Source organism: Carcharhinus amblyrhynchos, chromosome 8 (assembly GCF_965287045.1).
Source record: "Carcharhinus amblyrhynchos chromosome 8, sCarAmb.v2.hapA, whole genome shotgun sequence".
NCBI classification, from domain to species: Eukaryota; Metazoa; Chordata; class Chondrichthyes; order Carcharhiniformes; family Carcharhinidae; genus Carcharhinus; species Carcharhinus amblyrhynchos.
The window spans coordinates 12,056,010-12,072,782 of record NC_137331.1 but is presented as its reverse complement, the minus strand read 5'-3'; the positions used below and the strand labels follow the sequence as shown (position 1 = coordinate 12,072,782).

The window sequence follows — 16,773 nt, the reverse complement described above, 5'->3', positions numbered from 1 at the left end:
GTGTTCACCCCAGTTCAACACCGGCACCTCCACATCATTATGAATGTCCATCAGTCTTTATCTGCAGGCCACTTCACTCAAATCCTCATCTAACTTTTTTCCGGCAGCACCTCTGGCAAGCATATGCGCTATTCTTTTTGCCCTTGTCTTGACTGTAGGCCACTCATGCCCAATAACCACCATGAGCCAATGCTGCCTTTAGCCTCAAAAGGACATACATTGCCAGGGTCGGAGTTGGTGGCTGAGAGTGTGAAATGGAGCGAGGGCGAGCCTTTGTCATTAGTGTCCTGCACCTCTGATTTCACACTCCCGCAGAAGTGCTTGTCAGCTCCTGGGTATCTGAAAGGATCAAAGCACGAAGGTAGGATTGGGTTGATGCAAGCTGGAGATGCATTCTTACACCGTCTGCAGATGGTGCTTCAGGTACTTCAGATTCAGAACAGATTGTGAGTTGAGGGGGGATTGCGATCTGAGAAGGTGAATTAAATGGGAACATAGAGCGAGTTTCTTTCAGTATTGCTGTTTGCCATGACCTCAGTCATGGCCTTTACAATGGTGTAAGAAGTCTCACAACACCAGGTTAAAATCCAAAAGGTTTATTTGGTAGCAAAAGCGACTAGCTTTTGGAGTGCTGCCCCTTTGTCAGGTGAGTGGGAGTTCTATTTTGAGTTTGTATCTTTATATGCCCTGTTTGTGGATAGAACCCCCACTCACCTGACGAAGGGGCAGCGCTCCAAAAGCTAGTGGCTTTCACTACCAAATAAATCTGTTGGACTTTAACCTGGTGTTGTGAGACATCTTACTGTGTTTACCCCAGTCCGACGCCTGCATCTCCACATCTTTACAATGATGGCCAGCACCATCTTTTCCATGAGGGTGAGGACACGCAACTGTGTCTGTTCTCCACCAGTTAGAGTATACTATCTTGCCTTGCAAAACAGAGGGTCGGAAATGAGTGTGGTACAATGTGTTTTGGTGCTGAATAGCTGGCAGTGAGTGCAAGCTGAGAGATGTGGAGTTGAGGCTTGCAATGGGGCTAAGTGTGTGAGGGGGAGGCAAGGTTGTGTTTGTGAGGTTCGAGTTGGGCTTGATGGGGAATGGTGATAGCTTAATGAGCATTGTAGTCAACGCAGCAGTGTGCAAGTCTAGTGGCTCATTTGTAAGGATATGAGATTTGAAGATGTATTCACTGACCTTGAACACTCAAGTGAGATCATTGAACTCCTTTCTGCACTGCACCCAGGTCCTGCTGGCGAGATTGTGATGTCTACCTGCTTCCGCTGCCTTTTTAAGTGTCTTCCTGCTTAGAAAGGATAGCAGAACTAGAGGGCACAGCCTCAAAATAAGGGGAGGGGGTCAATTTAGAACAGAGTTGAGGAGGAACTTCTTCACTCAAAGGGGTGGTGAATCTCTGGAATTCTCAGCCCATTGAAGTGGTGGAGGCTGCCTCGCTAAATATATTTAAGTCATGGGTAGATAGGTTTCTGATAGACAGGGGAATTAAGGGTTATGGGGAGAAAGTGGGAAAGTGGAACTGATCCACTTCAGATCAGCCATGATCTTATTGAATGGCGGGGCAGGCTCGAAGGGCTAGATGGCCTACTCCTGCTCCTATTTCTTACGTTCTTTCTAGACGGTTTTCTGGACACCAGAAACAGAATTTCTCTCTCTCTCTCTCGTCCACCTCCTACACCAAAGCCTCCAATGCTACATCAGAAAATCTTAGAACTTGCTTTGTGGCCTTTTACAGGATTACCACTCCTCTTCCTACAGACTCATCTGTAACCAGAATGCGCCTGACTTTTAAGTCAAATTTTATGTGGTCCCAGGAACGCATGAACTGGAACCTCTTGCTGAGGTGTACAGCCACTCGACAACATTAAGTGCTGCGTTGTACGCAGCTATCACTTTATATTCGCAGGCAGCGCATCATTTGCATGTTGCCCGAATTGTAACAAATGGGTGTGGGTTAATTGTACGTTGCAATACGTGTTTTCTGTCCATTATTTCCCCCCAACAATTCTCACCATGCTGTTACGTGAAAGTCTCACCGAGGGTGAGAAATCCCGTGTTTGGTGGGGGGAGGATGCTGGTGCAGTGACCACCGGTGCACCAAGTGTTTGACTGACCTGTGGAACCAGATGACTGGGCATTTGCTGCTGCTGTTGCTGTTGCTGTGGCTGTGACGCAGGTTGCTGTGGGGCCTGTCCAGGTAGCTGGCTTCTCATTGACTGTGGGCCACCGGGAGGATTGTAAATTGCGGGCGTGCCATCAGGATTCACAAAGGGCTGACCTGCAAAAGACTGCACGTAAGTCAATAAATTCTACACAGGGAGCCTTCTGAACCCTTTTTTTTTGGAAAATACACTCACAAATTCAGACTGTATAGCTCGATCATTGTATCCACTTAACGGACAAACAGGCATTTTTAATCTTTTCAAACGCACACGTTTGGCGGTGAAGAATCAAAATCAGAATAAAGAGACAAACTGAATGCCCCTGATGGGAGAGTTTGGAAGGGAGTGGATTTGTGTAGCCGCAGCTTTCCTGCCTCCACCTGGTTAATTCCAGGGCAGAAAGGCCCGCTGGATGGCCTTAGTGTCCAAATAGCGAATTGAAGCCCCGAGTTAGGGTGATTATTGCTGATGTAAGGGCCTCACTCTGCCACTGCTCGGGCAATGGGAAGAGGGGACCCTGAAAAGGCAGCCAAGGGGGGAATCCTTCATTCAAAGCCTGGGGAGCATCATCAGGAAGGGGTGGTGGTGGTGACAGTGGCCCACTGAGAACCATCCCCTGGCCCTTTCTCCTGACCCTCCTTCCCGCAGCCCCAACCCTGCCCTCAATTACCTGTGGCTCGGGTCCCCTTGCCAATCCTAAACCTGTGGTGACTGCATTACCAGTTTCAACCACTGCTCTTGATGGCGCCGATGACCAAACGGAGAGCTGCTGGCCTCTGATAGTCTGGCATCTCTCAACTGGCTGGATTTCCCTGCCCATGGTCCTAAATCCAGGGAAGGCCCACTGCCGACCAGTTAATTCCAGCAGGTCTCCCGCGACAGAGGTATTGCTGGCCTCGTGTCAGTTCTCCAGCCACCCATCAAGACGCCTGTTGCCAAAATTAAATCCTGCCCAAAGTTTCTAACTGACAACCACAAGACAAAGGATCACACGTTTCAATTTAATTATAAACTAATAGCCAAATAATGCATTATAAAATAAACCCAAGCTCCCAGTGTGGACCTGCAACTGAAAGGTGTTCAGTGCTTGTGCTTTTGAGTCTACTTATGGTCTATTGAGTGCAGCTCCTCACCTATAAACTCTTGAAGCAAAGTCAAACTGCAATGTATCGTCTTATTCATGTCTTAAGCTTCCAGTTATGATGATTCAGAGCTGTCACAGTTGTCTATGCAATCGCGTAATAGAAGACTCTTTTTTTGTGTTACCACAAATCTCTGACAGCTTTTCAGTCCCTCCCACAATCAATCAGCACAAGATGCCAAAATTTATCCAAAAAAAGCTATTTGCAGACTTTGATAATTTTGCAGAAAGAAATAGTGAAAGTAAAGGTAGTTTGTCACACAACACATTTTGTACATTACAAATATATACCGTACCAATAACTAATCTTCTTGTTTGCTGCTTTATTTCTCTATTCTGATCTCTCTCCATTCTGAAAATTTGAGATTTTGTCTTTATGGGTCATGTACCGTGAAGATTTAGAAGCCACATCTAGGATTTCATTAATTTACAGGTATCTGAAGTTACTGATACTAGCAAGACCTTAGGTTTTAATTTAGAATTGAGAGTCAAATATGGCTTTCGGTTGTCAATAATTATGCACACAGGCAATACTTCAATTTAACGCCATATGGCTTGGGTTTTGGAGGCTACCAGAATGGAGATCGGAGTTGGATGGAAGAGGAAAAGTAGCCTGGCCTGACCTGCCCCTTCTCCGACTATATCCCACCCTAGGACATCCCTGCGGAGATACAGGAGTAGGGAGGGAAGGAGTTATCTAATCAAGCTCATTAAGTGCCAATTAATGTCAATTAACGGAGGCTGACTGGTAGGTTCCTGCAGGTGGCATAAGAACATAATAGGAGCAGGAGTAGGCCATCTAGCCCTTTGAACCTGCCCCGCCATTCAATAAGATCATGGCTGATCTGAAGTGGATCAGTTCCACTTTCCCGCTTTCTCCCCATAACCCTTAATCCCCTTGCCTACCAAAAACCTATCTACCCGCGTCTTAAATATATTTAGCGAGGTAGCCTCCACCACTTCAACTGGCAGAGAATTCCAGAGATTCACCACCCTTTGAGTGAAGAAGTTCCTCCTCAACTCTGTTCTAAACTGCCCCCCCCTTATCTTGAGGCTGTGCCCTCTAGTCCTGCTGTCCTTTCTGAGCGGGAAGAACCTCTCAACCTCTACCCTATCCATCCCCTTCATCATCTTATACGTCTCAATAAGATCCCCCCTCATCCTTCTAAACTCCAACGAGTACAAGCCCAGTCTATTCAGCCTCTCTTCATAGTTCAATCCCCTCAACTCCGGTATCAGCCTAGTGAACCTCCTCTGCATACCCTCCAAGGCCAAAATGTCCTTGCGCAAGTGCGGCGACCAAAACTGCACACAGTTCTCCAGCTGCAGCCTCACCAGTGCCCTGTACAGCTGCAGCAAGACCTCCCTGCTTTTATATTCAATCCCCCTCGCTATGAAGGCCAGCATCCCATTTGCCTTCCTGATCACCTGCTGCACCTGTAGGCTGGGTTTTTGCGACTCATGGACCATTTTAGATGCCTGGAAGTGTCTGCTTAATAGTACATCAAGGGCCCAGTGCTCCAGGCAGACCTAAAGCCCACCTTGAATGCCTAGTTGGAGCAACAGATACTGAGGGATTCTTCATGCCCCATCCTTCCCATACATTCTGCCTTCCTTTTCACACAATACTGTGATGATTTACTCATTGAATTCCTTAAGGAAGTCCAGCTGGTTTGGAGCATGGAAATGTCTCTATATTACTGCCCGAGGGGGACAGAAGATGTAAAAGTGAGGTGTCACACTGCCACTGGTGGCAGGAGGGTGTAATTACAATATAACTGGTTCACATTGGAAGTATCTGTTAGAAATGTGCATATAGGATACAGTGAAGGGGAAAAGGTTGATGCTGAAGTGATAATAATGTAACATCAGCACATAATGTCTTGTACACAGGAAAGGTGCACAAGTAAAAGATTTCAATATATTCTGTATCAATGAAGGATGTTCAGGAATTGATACTGTGAGGTCAGTTGAAATAGGCCACTCACACTTGAAGCTCAAATCTCCTTCTTCATAAGCATTTCATCTGTTATGTTTTCTAATATTGTGCTATGCAGGGGCAAGGAATGAAGACAGGGAATTGGATTGAATCCTGTTTGATGTCTGCTCACTTGTGAAACAATCTCAATCTTCATCATCACTTTGAATGGGTAAATAGCCCTTTAAACTCTGTGGGTGTTTCATTCCAGCAGCAGCGCACTTTTTCCTATCCTCCATTCCTCTGGGGTGGCATGGTAGCACAGTGGCTAGCACTGCTGCTTCACAGCTCCAAGGTCCTGGGTTCGATTCCCGGCTTGGGTCACTGTGTGTGTGGAGTTTGCACATTCTCCCCGTGTCTGTGTGGGTTTCCTCCGGGTACTCCGGTTTCCTCCCACAGTCCAAAGATGTGTGGGTTAGGTTGATTGGCCATGCTAAGAAATTGCCCCTTAGTATGTAGGGATGCATAGGTTAGAGGGAATAGTGGGTATAATACGTAGGGATATGGGGGAAGGGCCTCTTTCTGCACTGTAGGATTCTATGATTCTTTACCCCTCGTCCTGTCAAATCAAAAAATACACTTAAAGTCAGAGATATTAATAAACTCATTTCTAATATGACACATACACAGGGGGCATCCATTACTATAATTTTCTCAAGAAAATCAAAGGGGAAGGGATTTGACAAACGCATATATGCATTCATTAAAAAAAAGTTTCATTTTATTTAGAATTTTATTTTTAATCAGTTAATAAAGGTGTCGTTCTTTACATTCTTGTGAAAAACGAACAGTTATGGATGGCCCCAAATTTCTTGGATTTTTATTAGCAGTAACAGTTGCACTAACCTGTGTGTGGGTTTAAAAGAATACTGCCAGGTGGTATACCTGTAGCTTCCAAAGGAAGCAAAATGTAGCTGGTGTTGGTAGGTGCCACCTGTCCACCCATTCCACCATCTGGGTAAGATACTGAGCCCGTGGAGCTGACTGATGCCGGGACAACATTTGTACTCTGTAGTGGCTGATGGTTCCGCGACAATGAACCTGAGGAGCCTGCACTACTGGAAGACTCTGAACCTGGAGGATGAATAATAATTGTCAAAATTTACTTGCCAGACACACATCTTTCTGCACATGTATTAATGACGTCCTCCATAGCAGCATTAAACATTCTCCCACAATGTTAAGAGTCTCCCTCCCTTGTATATTGTTAACATATCAGGGAGTTTAATTTTTCATAGGAACTGGGGAGGACCATTTAACCCCTTAAGGCCATTAAATGAAACCATAACTGACCTGCAACCTAATTCCATATAGAACATAGAACACCACAACACAAACAGGCCCTTCGGCCCACAAGTTGCACCGATCATATCCATACCTACCAGGCCTATCTATAACCCTCAATCCCATTAAATCCCACGTACTCATCCAGAAGTCTCTTAAAAGACCCCAGCGAGTTCGCCTCCACCACCACCGACAGCAGCCGATTCCACTCACCCACCACCCTCTGAGTGAAAAACTTACCCCTGACATCTCCTCTGTTGAAAAACTTACCCCTGACATCTCCTCGTATACCTGCCTTTTCCTCAAAACCTTTGGGATGACAAAAAGCTACCAATCCCAGTTTGGAAAAAAAACGATTTAGCATCAGTTATTGTTTGGAGACAAGAGTGCCAAACTTTTTTTTTTCACCCTTTGTGTGTCATCCTAATTTCATTCCTGAAACGACTGCCTGTAATTTTTTGTCTCTGTTCCATAGCGCAAGAATCCACAATCAGCAGAAATATTTCCTCACTATCTTACCAGTGAGTTTCTCTTAAAATCTTGAAAAAATTCAAAGTACCTTCTAAATGCAAGGGAACACAATCCTAACTTGTGCAATCACTCCAACCCTTGAACTCCGGGTATCATTCTCGCAAATCTAAGCTCAGCTCCTTCTAAGGTCAATATACCTTTCCTGATGTCTGGGTTCCAGAATTGCTCACAGATATTTCCTAATCAGAATGTTTTTCAGCAGAATCGTGAATCTGTTGCCTTATTCTTTAGACCTCCAGATATAAAGGCCAGCACTCCATTTGCTGTTTGACTTTTTTTCATGCTGTTTTATGATCTATGCACTTAAACTTCAAGCGTCTTCGGAGCTCCACTGTTTCTAGCTTTTCATTATTTTGAAAGTACTCTGTTTATCCTTTTAAGTCCAAAGTAGATGATTTCATTATTGCCTACACTGAAGTCTATTTGCCAGCATTTTGCCCATTCACTTGTATACTAATATCTTAATAATTTTACACTTCCAACTATACTGCTTACAGTGCCACCTAGATTTATTGCAAAGACAAATGTGGCTTTCTTTTCCATCATCTAATTTATTTACAAATAGGTGCCATCAGAGATCCTTGAGAGACAGATCTGCCCATCATTCTTAACCTGTGGTTCCTGCTGCTCATGATGTGGAGATGCCAGTGTTGGACTGGGGTAAAACAGAAAGAAATCCAACGACACCAGCTTAACATCCAACAAGTTTATTTGTAGCAAATGCCACAAGCTTACGGAACTCCCAGCTATCTGACGAATGGACAGCCTGTTCCAAAAGCTTGCAGCATTTGCTACAAATAAACTTGTTGGACATTAAGCTGGTGTTGTGGGATTTCTTTCTGTCCTCCTGCTCAACCTGGGCAATAATTTGCCTTCATTCCATGAGCTTCATCTTTAGACAATGATGACTTATGAAAGACCTTATCATAACTTCTGGAAGCTCAGATCAATAATAACTATAGACACTACTTTATCCAACTCCTCAAAAATTGAATCAGGTGCATTAGCCATGACCTACCCTTTAAAAAATGCATGCTGACTTTCTTAGATCAGCTGAAAATTTTCAAAGTGTTCAGTCACTCTACCCTTAATTTGAAACTCCAGTAGTTTTCCGACATTAGATATTGGGCTAACTGATCTAATTTTTTTTTGCTTTTTATTTGTCACCATTTTTAAGTAGTGGAAAGAGGTGAAATTTTCCAACCTAAAGGGATAGTTCCCAAATTGATTGGACTTCAGAAGGTTGTTGTTAGGGCATCTGCAATGTTCTTAGCTACTCCTTTTAAAATCCTGTGATTGAAATCATCTGGTCCTGGAGACTTGTCACTCTTTAATACCATTAATTTCAGCATCACTGTTGTTTTTGCTGATGTTAATTTTGATGAATCCTTGAAAAAGAAAAGGATTCAGCATCAATTGTTTCTTGAAGACAACAATTCTTGATTCAGTATTCATTTCCCTGTGGTGCCTAAGATGTTGATGTCTTCCTCAACTTTAAATACTGGTGTGAGATAATTATTCAATATACCCATCATTTTCTTACCTTCATTGACAATATCACTGTCATCAATTTCCAAGGGGCACATACTGTTCCTGATCATCCTTTTCTCCTAACATAATTTTTAAAAAGGTTTTGTGTTTCTTTTATACTCCTTTTTGTAACCCTTACTCACCATTTTGTTACCCTTTGCCATTCTTTGTACCTTTGCCATTTGCCAGGATCTAAGTCTCTCTTTCATTTTTGTATGATTTTTCTTTTCATTATATGATGTCTCTTAGTTATCTTTGCTTCTGAAACTTAGGGGAGTAAATTGGTTCAATATCTCGTTAAAGTCTGTTCTGAACCCTTCTCCTTGATCTTCTGTTATTTTGAATCGCAGCCCATATGTTTGTACGCATAAGCCATAACCCGAACCTGTCCTCCTGCTCTTATCTTTTATTCAAGTGCCTTTTTATTCTTCATAAAATTATATAAAACTTCTCATTTATCCTTTTTCTTTAGTGCCTAAAACACAATTGCTGACCGTTACCCCATTCTCTTTTTGGGGCCTCTCTGGTTCCACTGAGGATACAGTGCTGGAAATACCATTACTTGCATATTTAAGGTCTCCACCCAAATTAAACCAACAAACTGGGAGCAGGCACAAGGCAATTTGTCCCTTAGAAATATTCTGTCCCTACAATCATATCGAATGACCCTGGTAAGCATTCCCTAATCTACAGTGGTTCTTTACTTAGAGAGTACTAAGAGCATGGAAGGAACTGCCTGCAATAGTAGTGGATTCACCAACATTAAGGGCATTTAAATGGTCACTGGATAAACATATGGGTGATATTGGGATAGTGCAGGTTAGATAGGCTTTAGACTGGTTTCACAGGTTGGTGCAACATCGAGGGCTGAAGGGTCTGTACTGCGCTGAAATGTTCTACGTTCTATGTACAGTAGAGACTAGAGACATCTTAATAGTTTTAAGATCATGAACAAAATTACAGTGTTAATATCCAATTGAAAGCAAAGTCACCAGATGGTGAAGGAAGCTAATTGTTACATTTGGCAAGTCTCATACAACAACCATTTGGCATCGCTGCTGAAATATGCACCAGTTGTTCAAGCAACACAAGTGCCCCAAGTTTGAATCTTAACAAAAAAAGAGTTACAAAAAAACATTGATTTTTGCTAACTTTTTATAATTCATTCATGGGATGTGTACATTGCTGCTTTAGCTTGCATTTATAGCCATTCCATAATTACCCTTGTTTTAGGGGGCATTTCAAAATCAACCACATTGCTGTGGGTCTTGAGTTACACATAGGCCAGACCAGGTAAGGACAACAGATTTCCTTCCCTAAAGGACATTAGTGAACCAGAGGTTTTTCCAACAATAGTTTCACTTAATGGAAGTTCCAGGTTGCAAGAGCAGATACCTAGGTATGACATGTGCCTTCCTATCCAGAAACAGCCTGAATAACAAACTGAAACAACAATATTGCATAGATGTAAGTGGCTTTGCAAAATTGAAGAGATAGGGGTGGTGCAGGTTGATAGTAACGTGGGGGCTGTAGTAACCTGGGGACTGTAAGGATGGCATGAAAAAAAAATGGAGGAAGACACAATGCACGTCACTCTTGTGTTGCTTCTGACTCCAGTCATAACCAGGACTGGCTGAAGTCAGTGGGTGTACTGTTTATCTGCTTTAGCAGACAGGAAATGCTGAGTAGCATTCCTCATTAGTAATAGTTAGAACATAAGAACATAAGAAATAGGAGCAGGAGTAGGCCATCTAGCCCCTCGGGCCTGCCCCGCCATTCAATAAGATCATGGCTGATCTAAAGTGAATCAGTTCCACTTTCCCGCTTTCTCCCTATAACCCTTAATTCCCTTATCGATCAGAAATCTATCTACCCGTGACTTAAACATATACAACAAGGTAGCCTCCACCACTTCAATGGGCAGAGAATTCCAGAGATTCACCACCCTCTGGGAGAAGAAGTTCCTCCTCAACTCTGTTCTAAACTGCCCTCCCCCACCTTATTTTGAGGCTGTGCCCCCTAATTCGGGTTTCCTTTCTAAGTGGAAAGAATCTCTCTCCCTCTACCCTATCTAGCCCCTTCATTATCTTGTAAGTCTCTATAAGATCCCCGCTTAGCCTTCTAAACTCCAACGAGTACAGGCCCAGTCTACTCAATAGTGGTGGTTAGTTAGTTAGTGGTTAGTAGAAGACCAGGGTTCAATTCCCTGACGGGGAGAGACATAATTTTAGGGTGGCATGGTAGCACAGTGGTTAGCACTGCTGCTTCACAGCACCAGTGATCCAGGTTCGATTCCTGACTTGGGTCACTGTCTGCATGGGTTCCCTCTGGGTGCTCTGGTTTCCTCCCACATTCTGAAAGATGTGCTGGTAGGTGCATTGAACCAAACAGGCGCTGGACTGTGGTGACTAGGGGAATTTAACAGTAATTTCATTGCAGTGTTAATGTAAGCCTTACTTGTGACTTTAAAAAAAATTATGGACTATCTGTTAGCCTCACAGGGAGGGACGTGTGCTTTTATAGGTCAGGAGTGTTGCATTTATAACCCAGGTGCCTCTGAAAATATCACTAATCTGGCCGAACATACTGACAAACAGGCTGCTCAAATTCAAATGATTGGCCAGGAATTTCATGATTATAACCCACTGGGTTGGTTAGGATGGTTGTGTCACGGATTAATTGATTGGATCTTTAAGGCTTTTATTTTGCTACTATTACTGTTATTTGGGATAGGATAGCTTGGTTGCTTGTGTAAATGCATTATTAATAGAGTCATGGATATACCTATTTAACTAGTTGTCATGATATGACAAAAGGAGGGAATGTGAAGTTGTATGAATGAAGTTGTGGCATGATGGGAAAATTGGTCAAGTATTTGGTACAAAGGAAAACTGACTTCGCATAGCCTGAGACATGGCTAACACCAGAGAAGGCCAAATGCCTGATCTCAGTCTGTCTTGATAAGGCTGCCTCCACGTATCCTGGGACTACATAAGCAAAATAAGATAAGTTCAGAGTCACAGAACCTTCTATTACATCAGAAAACAAGATATGGTCAGAGATTACAGAACCTTTCTGTTCCTTCAAAGGACAAGATAATGATATTATTGATGAGACAGAGAGGTCTTGGAGGTCACGGGATCATAATACAATTAATGATGTGTTACTGCTTGTATTACTAAATGAACTCCTGAGGTCACGTAAGCTGATAAGAAAAAGGTATAACTATTGAACTGATTCTTGTAGTTGGCGCGGTCTTGGTATAGAATCAGCAGTTTGTAAGGACTGCTCTCTGTTTCCAAGATTCTGCCATAGACTGCCTGCAGTTTTGTGATAATAAAAGCTAGTTGTTTTTTCAAAGCAATCTTTTTTAAGTTTTACTATCACAGCTCGGAAAAGAAATTCTCCACTATAACAACTCAACTTTAACAAAATGTAAGCGGCAGAGACAGTAACAAAAAAAAACTTCCAATGCCAATTGTAATATTGCTATTGATTAGACATTGAAATGAACTACTTCAGACATTATGGGCTAATTTCCATTTGCTACTTATGGAATTCAGCAAGACTAAACTACAGAACCTATCAAGTACCAGCTACCTGTTTTAGAGAGTTTGCCTGTACTCCTGTTGCTGTTTGTGCTGTCTCCACGTGTTAACACTGTTATGCCACCAATGCTGGCTGTCTTCGTCACAGGAGGCTTCAAGTTTCGGTTTGAGCTGTCTGAATCAGTACTGCTCCAGGGTCGCTGATCTGTCCACTTCACGTCCAGCTCTGTACTGCTCTGCCGACTACCTGATGTTTTTCCCGTTCCATCTCTGTTACTCCTAAAGCAAAACGAAATGGACCGTTAACACCAGTTTTGCTACTGAATTGACTGAAATCTCATCTTTACTTGCCCGATAACCAACCTAAATAGCTGCCTCTTCTTCTGTGTATCACTGAATATACTGATATCCTCTAGAATGCAGCTGGGAAAACAAAGAGTGCCAGTAAAAATTCTGCATCAAGTACAATCTTCAAAGTGATTAAAATGGCACACAAAGCATGTTTCTCATCTCTGATAAACCATCAAGTGTAGACATCAAATGGGAGCGTGACATTTTTCCGTAGTGAGGGACAAGAAAGAAGAAATTTCCTTGCAAAACACCAGCGTACAAATCAGTTCAGGTGTTCTCACAAACCACCTTGCACGCCTCACTAGGTGCCACTGCAAAGTTACGGATCAAAAAATGATGCGTGCTATATGAATAATTGAAGAGCGTGGAAGGGTTAGAATGTTAATTGAATGGAGGTAAATAAATTAACTATTCCCCTTGTAGTTTGACCTCAATCCCTGCCTGAATCAATAGATTATTTAAGTCAACAAGACAGAGACAAGGTGGACCTAGCAGAAACAGGGAATCTATCTTCTACACTTCTTGAATTTAATAATATTCTGTCAAGGAATGGGCACTTCATATTTTTTAAAAAAGGAAGGAATGTAGGAACCCTTTTGTAAAACCAACAATTGCGGAAACGGTAGAATAAAAGCTGCAAACTCATGGGAGCCTTGTTTCAGTTGCTTTAAACTTTGTGATTAATTTAATTAATTAAGGACTGAACAAAGTAAATGTGCAGCTTTCACGACTCAGTATAATCAGTGAATGTTTTTTAATTAATTTGTGAGACATGGGCATCGCTGGTTAGACCAGCATTTGTGGCCACTCCCTAGTTGCCCTTGAGAAGGTAATAGTGAGCTGCCTTTATGCACTCCATGTTGAGGGCTGTATTTCCTCAGAATCCTATTGGAAAAAGAGTCTTGCGCGGAGAGGGCCTGAATTTAAGCTGAAGTAATGATAATAGCATTTTGGACAACTTGTCTGATCTTTAAAACCACAAAGAGCAAAGGCGGGAAGTCCAAGAGCTGGAATTTCAGAGTTGGGATGACTCCTGGGCCACTAGATGGAAGCTAGAAAAGTATGGGAACAAAATTAATGTTCTTGGCTACATTCAATCCATTTGAGGAATGCCTGGGTTAAGGTTTTGCTACCGAGGTATATAGGTTGAGTCTCCAACTTCACACCAAAGCTCGGTTTAAAGCCACACACAACTTTCCTTCCGAGGGCTGGTCTCGGTTAAAGCTGGACCCAGTCGGTGGCCCCGGAAGCAGGCCCGAGGCATGTACGGAGCTGGGTAAATGCCGAGACGGGCTGGTTTGAAGGCCTGCCTCGGTTCTCTGGGACTGACAATTATGCATGCTTGGCTGAGCACCCAGACAAGTAAAAGCATTTGCTCAGCGGAGAATCTGTTTTGACGAGTGAAATTATTGATTTTGCTCGATTGACACCTTTAATGGTTCGAATAGATTTTCTTCTGTGCTCTCTTTCATCAATGTACAAATAGGTGGAATTTTTTCATCTCCCTCCGCCGTTTTAGCCATTTAGTAAAAAAAAATGTTCAGGGGCATGTCCCCACACTGAGCCCACCCACCAGCAATTTAAGTTTTAAAAGATCAGGGCATCCTTTTTAAAGAAATCCACATCCCACCCAATACAAACTGCCCCCTCCCCCCAACCTCAGAATTTCCTCCCCCACCACAAAACTCCCTCCCCTCCTTTCAGCACTGCCTCCATGGAACTACCACCCACCCACTCACTCACTCCCTTGGAGCGCAGGATGTGTGGGTGGGGACAAGAGTCCCAAAATGGGATTTACGCTCTCCGCATTTGCCTTGATTGGCACTTTTCCTAGGCTGTAGGAATTGCAATTTTTTCATAGAATATTTCTGAATGGGTGTTTTATTTCCCTCAGCAATTTCACACATCATTACTTTTATATTATTTGTTGGTTACGAGTGAATAGGCATGGAATGGGCAATGAGTTGGCATTGAGCAGACAAAGAGAGTATGAGGGACCATGGGAAGTAGCTGGGGGGGGCATGACTTTGCACTGAGTTGGCATGAAGTGTATGAGTGACCATGGGCAGTAGCTAGCAGCAATGACTTGGCATTGAGTTGGCATGAAGAGAATGAAGTGTCATGGGGAATGGTTGGAGGTATGAGTTGCATTGACTTGACAAGGAGAGCGAGAGAGACTATGAGGAGTGTCTTTGAACTCACCTTTCGAAAGGTTCCCAAATTCAGACTATGTCCATGACTCACGAAGAAGCTGGCCCCACTTCATTGAAAATTGCAGATGGGTTGGGTAGATTGGTGCTAGGAAATGCCTACCCCAGCAATGGAGCCGGCCAGGTTAGGAGTGCCAGGGTGGCCTTGCTCCCTGTACCTTTACCCTGCATTTTATGATAAATGTTGCCAGGAATTGGAGTGGCAATTCTGGAATCGGGTCTCATCCACCCATTTTAAGTAACTCAGGAGTCATCCCAACTCTGAAAATCCAGCTCTTGGACTTCTCTGCCTTAGCTCTTTGTGGTTTTAAGATCGGACAAGTTGTCCAAAATGCTATTATTATTACTTCAGTTTAAATGCAAGTATAATTTGTCTCAATTATGAACAAAGAAAATTACAGCTTAGGAACAGGCCCTTCGGCCCTCCAAGCCTGCACAGACCATGCTGCCTGACTTAATTAAATCCCCTACCCTTCCGGAGACCATATCCCTCTATTCCCATCCTATTCATGTACTTGTCAAGACGCCCCTTAAAAGTCACTGCCGTATCTGCTTCCACTACCTCCCCCAACAATGAGTTCCAGGCACCCACCGCCCTCTGTGTAAAAAATCTGCCTCCTACATCTCCTTTAAATCTTGCCCCTCGCACCTTAAACCTGTGTTCCCTAGTAATTGACTCTTTCACCCTGGGAAAAAGCTTCTGACTATCATTCTGTCCATGCCTCTCATCTTGAGTAGGCTTCTATCAGGTTGCCCCTCAACCCCTGTGAGAACAAACTAAGTTTCTCTAACCTCTCCTCATAGCTAATGTCCTCCATACCAGGCAACATCCTGGTAACTCTTTTCTGTACCCTCTCCAAAGCCTCCACATCCTTCTGGTGGTGTGGCGACCAGGATATATTCCAAGTGCGGCCTAATAAAGATTCTATAAAGCTGCAACCTTACTTGCCAAGTTTTAAACTCAGTGCCTTGTCCGATGAAGGCAAGCCTTGCATAAGCCTTCTTGATAACTTCTCCATCTGCATTGCCACTTTCAGTGATCTGTGTACCTGTACACCCAGATCCCTTTGCCTATCAACACTTTTAAGGGTTCTGCCATTTACTGTATATTTCCTATCTGTATTTGACCTTCCAAAACACATTACCTCACATTTATCCTGATTAAACTCCATCTGCCAACTCTCCACCCAAGTCTCCAACCGATCTATATTGTGCTGTATCCTCTGATGGTCCTCATTGCTATCTGCAAATCCACTAACCTTTCTGTCGTCCACAAACTTACTAGTGAAACCAGTTACATTTTCCTCCAAATCATTTATATATGTTACAAACAGCAAAGGTCCCAGCACTGATCCCTGAGAAACACCATTTGTCACAGCCCTCCATTCAGAAACGTACCCTTCCACTGCTACCCTCTGTCTTCTTTGACCGAGACAGTTTTGTATCCACCTTGCCAGCTCACCGCTGATCCTATGGAACTTCATCTTCTGCACTAGTCTGCCATGAGGGATCTTGTCTAAGGCCTTACTGAAATCCATGTAGACACCATCCACTGCCCTACCCACATCAATCAACTTCGTCACTTCCTCGAAAGACTCAATCAAGTTAGTGAGACATTTGTCCACTTACTTCCAACTGGGAATAAATCCTGTCTCGAAGAATCCTCTCCAATAATTTCCCTACCACTAATGTAAGGCTCACCGGCCTGTAATTACCTGGATTATTCTTGTTACCCTTCTTGAACAAAGGAACAGCATTGGCTATTCTCCAATCCTTTGGGATCTCCCCTGTAGCCAGTGAGGAAACAAAGATTTCTCTCAAGGCCCCAGCAATTTCCTCTCTTGCCCCTCTCAGTATTCTGGGGTATATCCTGTCAGACCCTGGGGACTTGTCTACCTTAATGTTTCTCAAGAACCCCAATACTTCCTCCTTTTTGATCCCAACATGGCTCTAACTATCTACACTTTCTTTCCCAGACTCACATCCACCAATTCTGTCCCTTTGATGAATACTGATGCAAAGT

General features: G+C 43.3%; 1 protein-coding gene across 8 annotated transcripts in view; it reads right to left on the bottom strand.

Moving 5' to 3' along the window:
• The window catches only part of LOC145346443 (cAMP-regulated phosphoprotein 21-like), a 374,167-nt gene that overhangs the window by 75,295 nt on the left and 282,099 nt on the right, over positions 1–16,773 (bottom strand). For 5 of the 8 annotated variants that reach the window (XM_080193684.1, XM_080193683.1, XM_080193682.1 and 2 more), the window contains 4 exons: positions 12,553–12,612; positions 12,239–12,468; positions 6,143–6,370; positions 2,130–2,293 (listed from right to left, as the gene is read on the bottom strand). In XM_080193684.1, coding sequence (XP_080049810.1) covers positions 2,130–2,293; positions 6,143–6,370; positions 12,239–12,468; positions 12,553–12,612 — 682 coding nt within the window. The remainder of the gene's footprint in view (positions 1–2,129; positions 2,294–6,142; positions 6,371–12,238; positions 12,469–12,552; positions 12,613–16,773) is intronic. The other 3 variants (XM_080193685.1, XM_080193687.1, XM_080193690.1) reach the window with 1 other exon arrangement.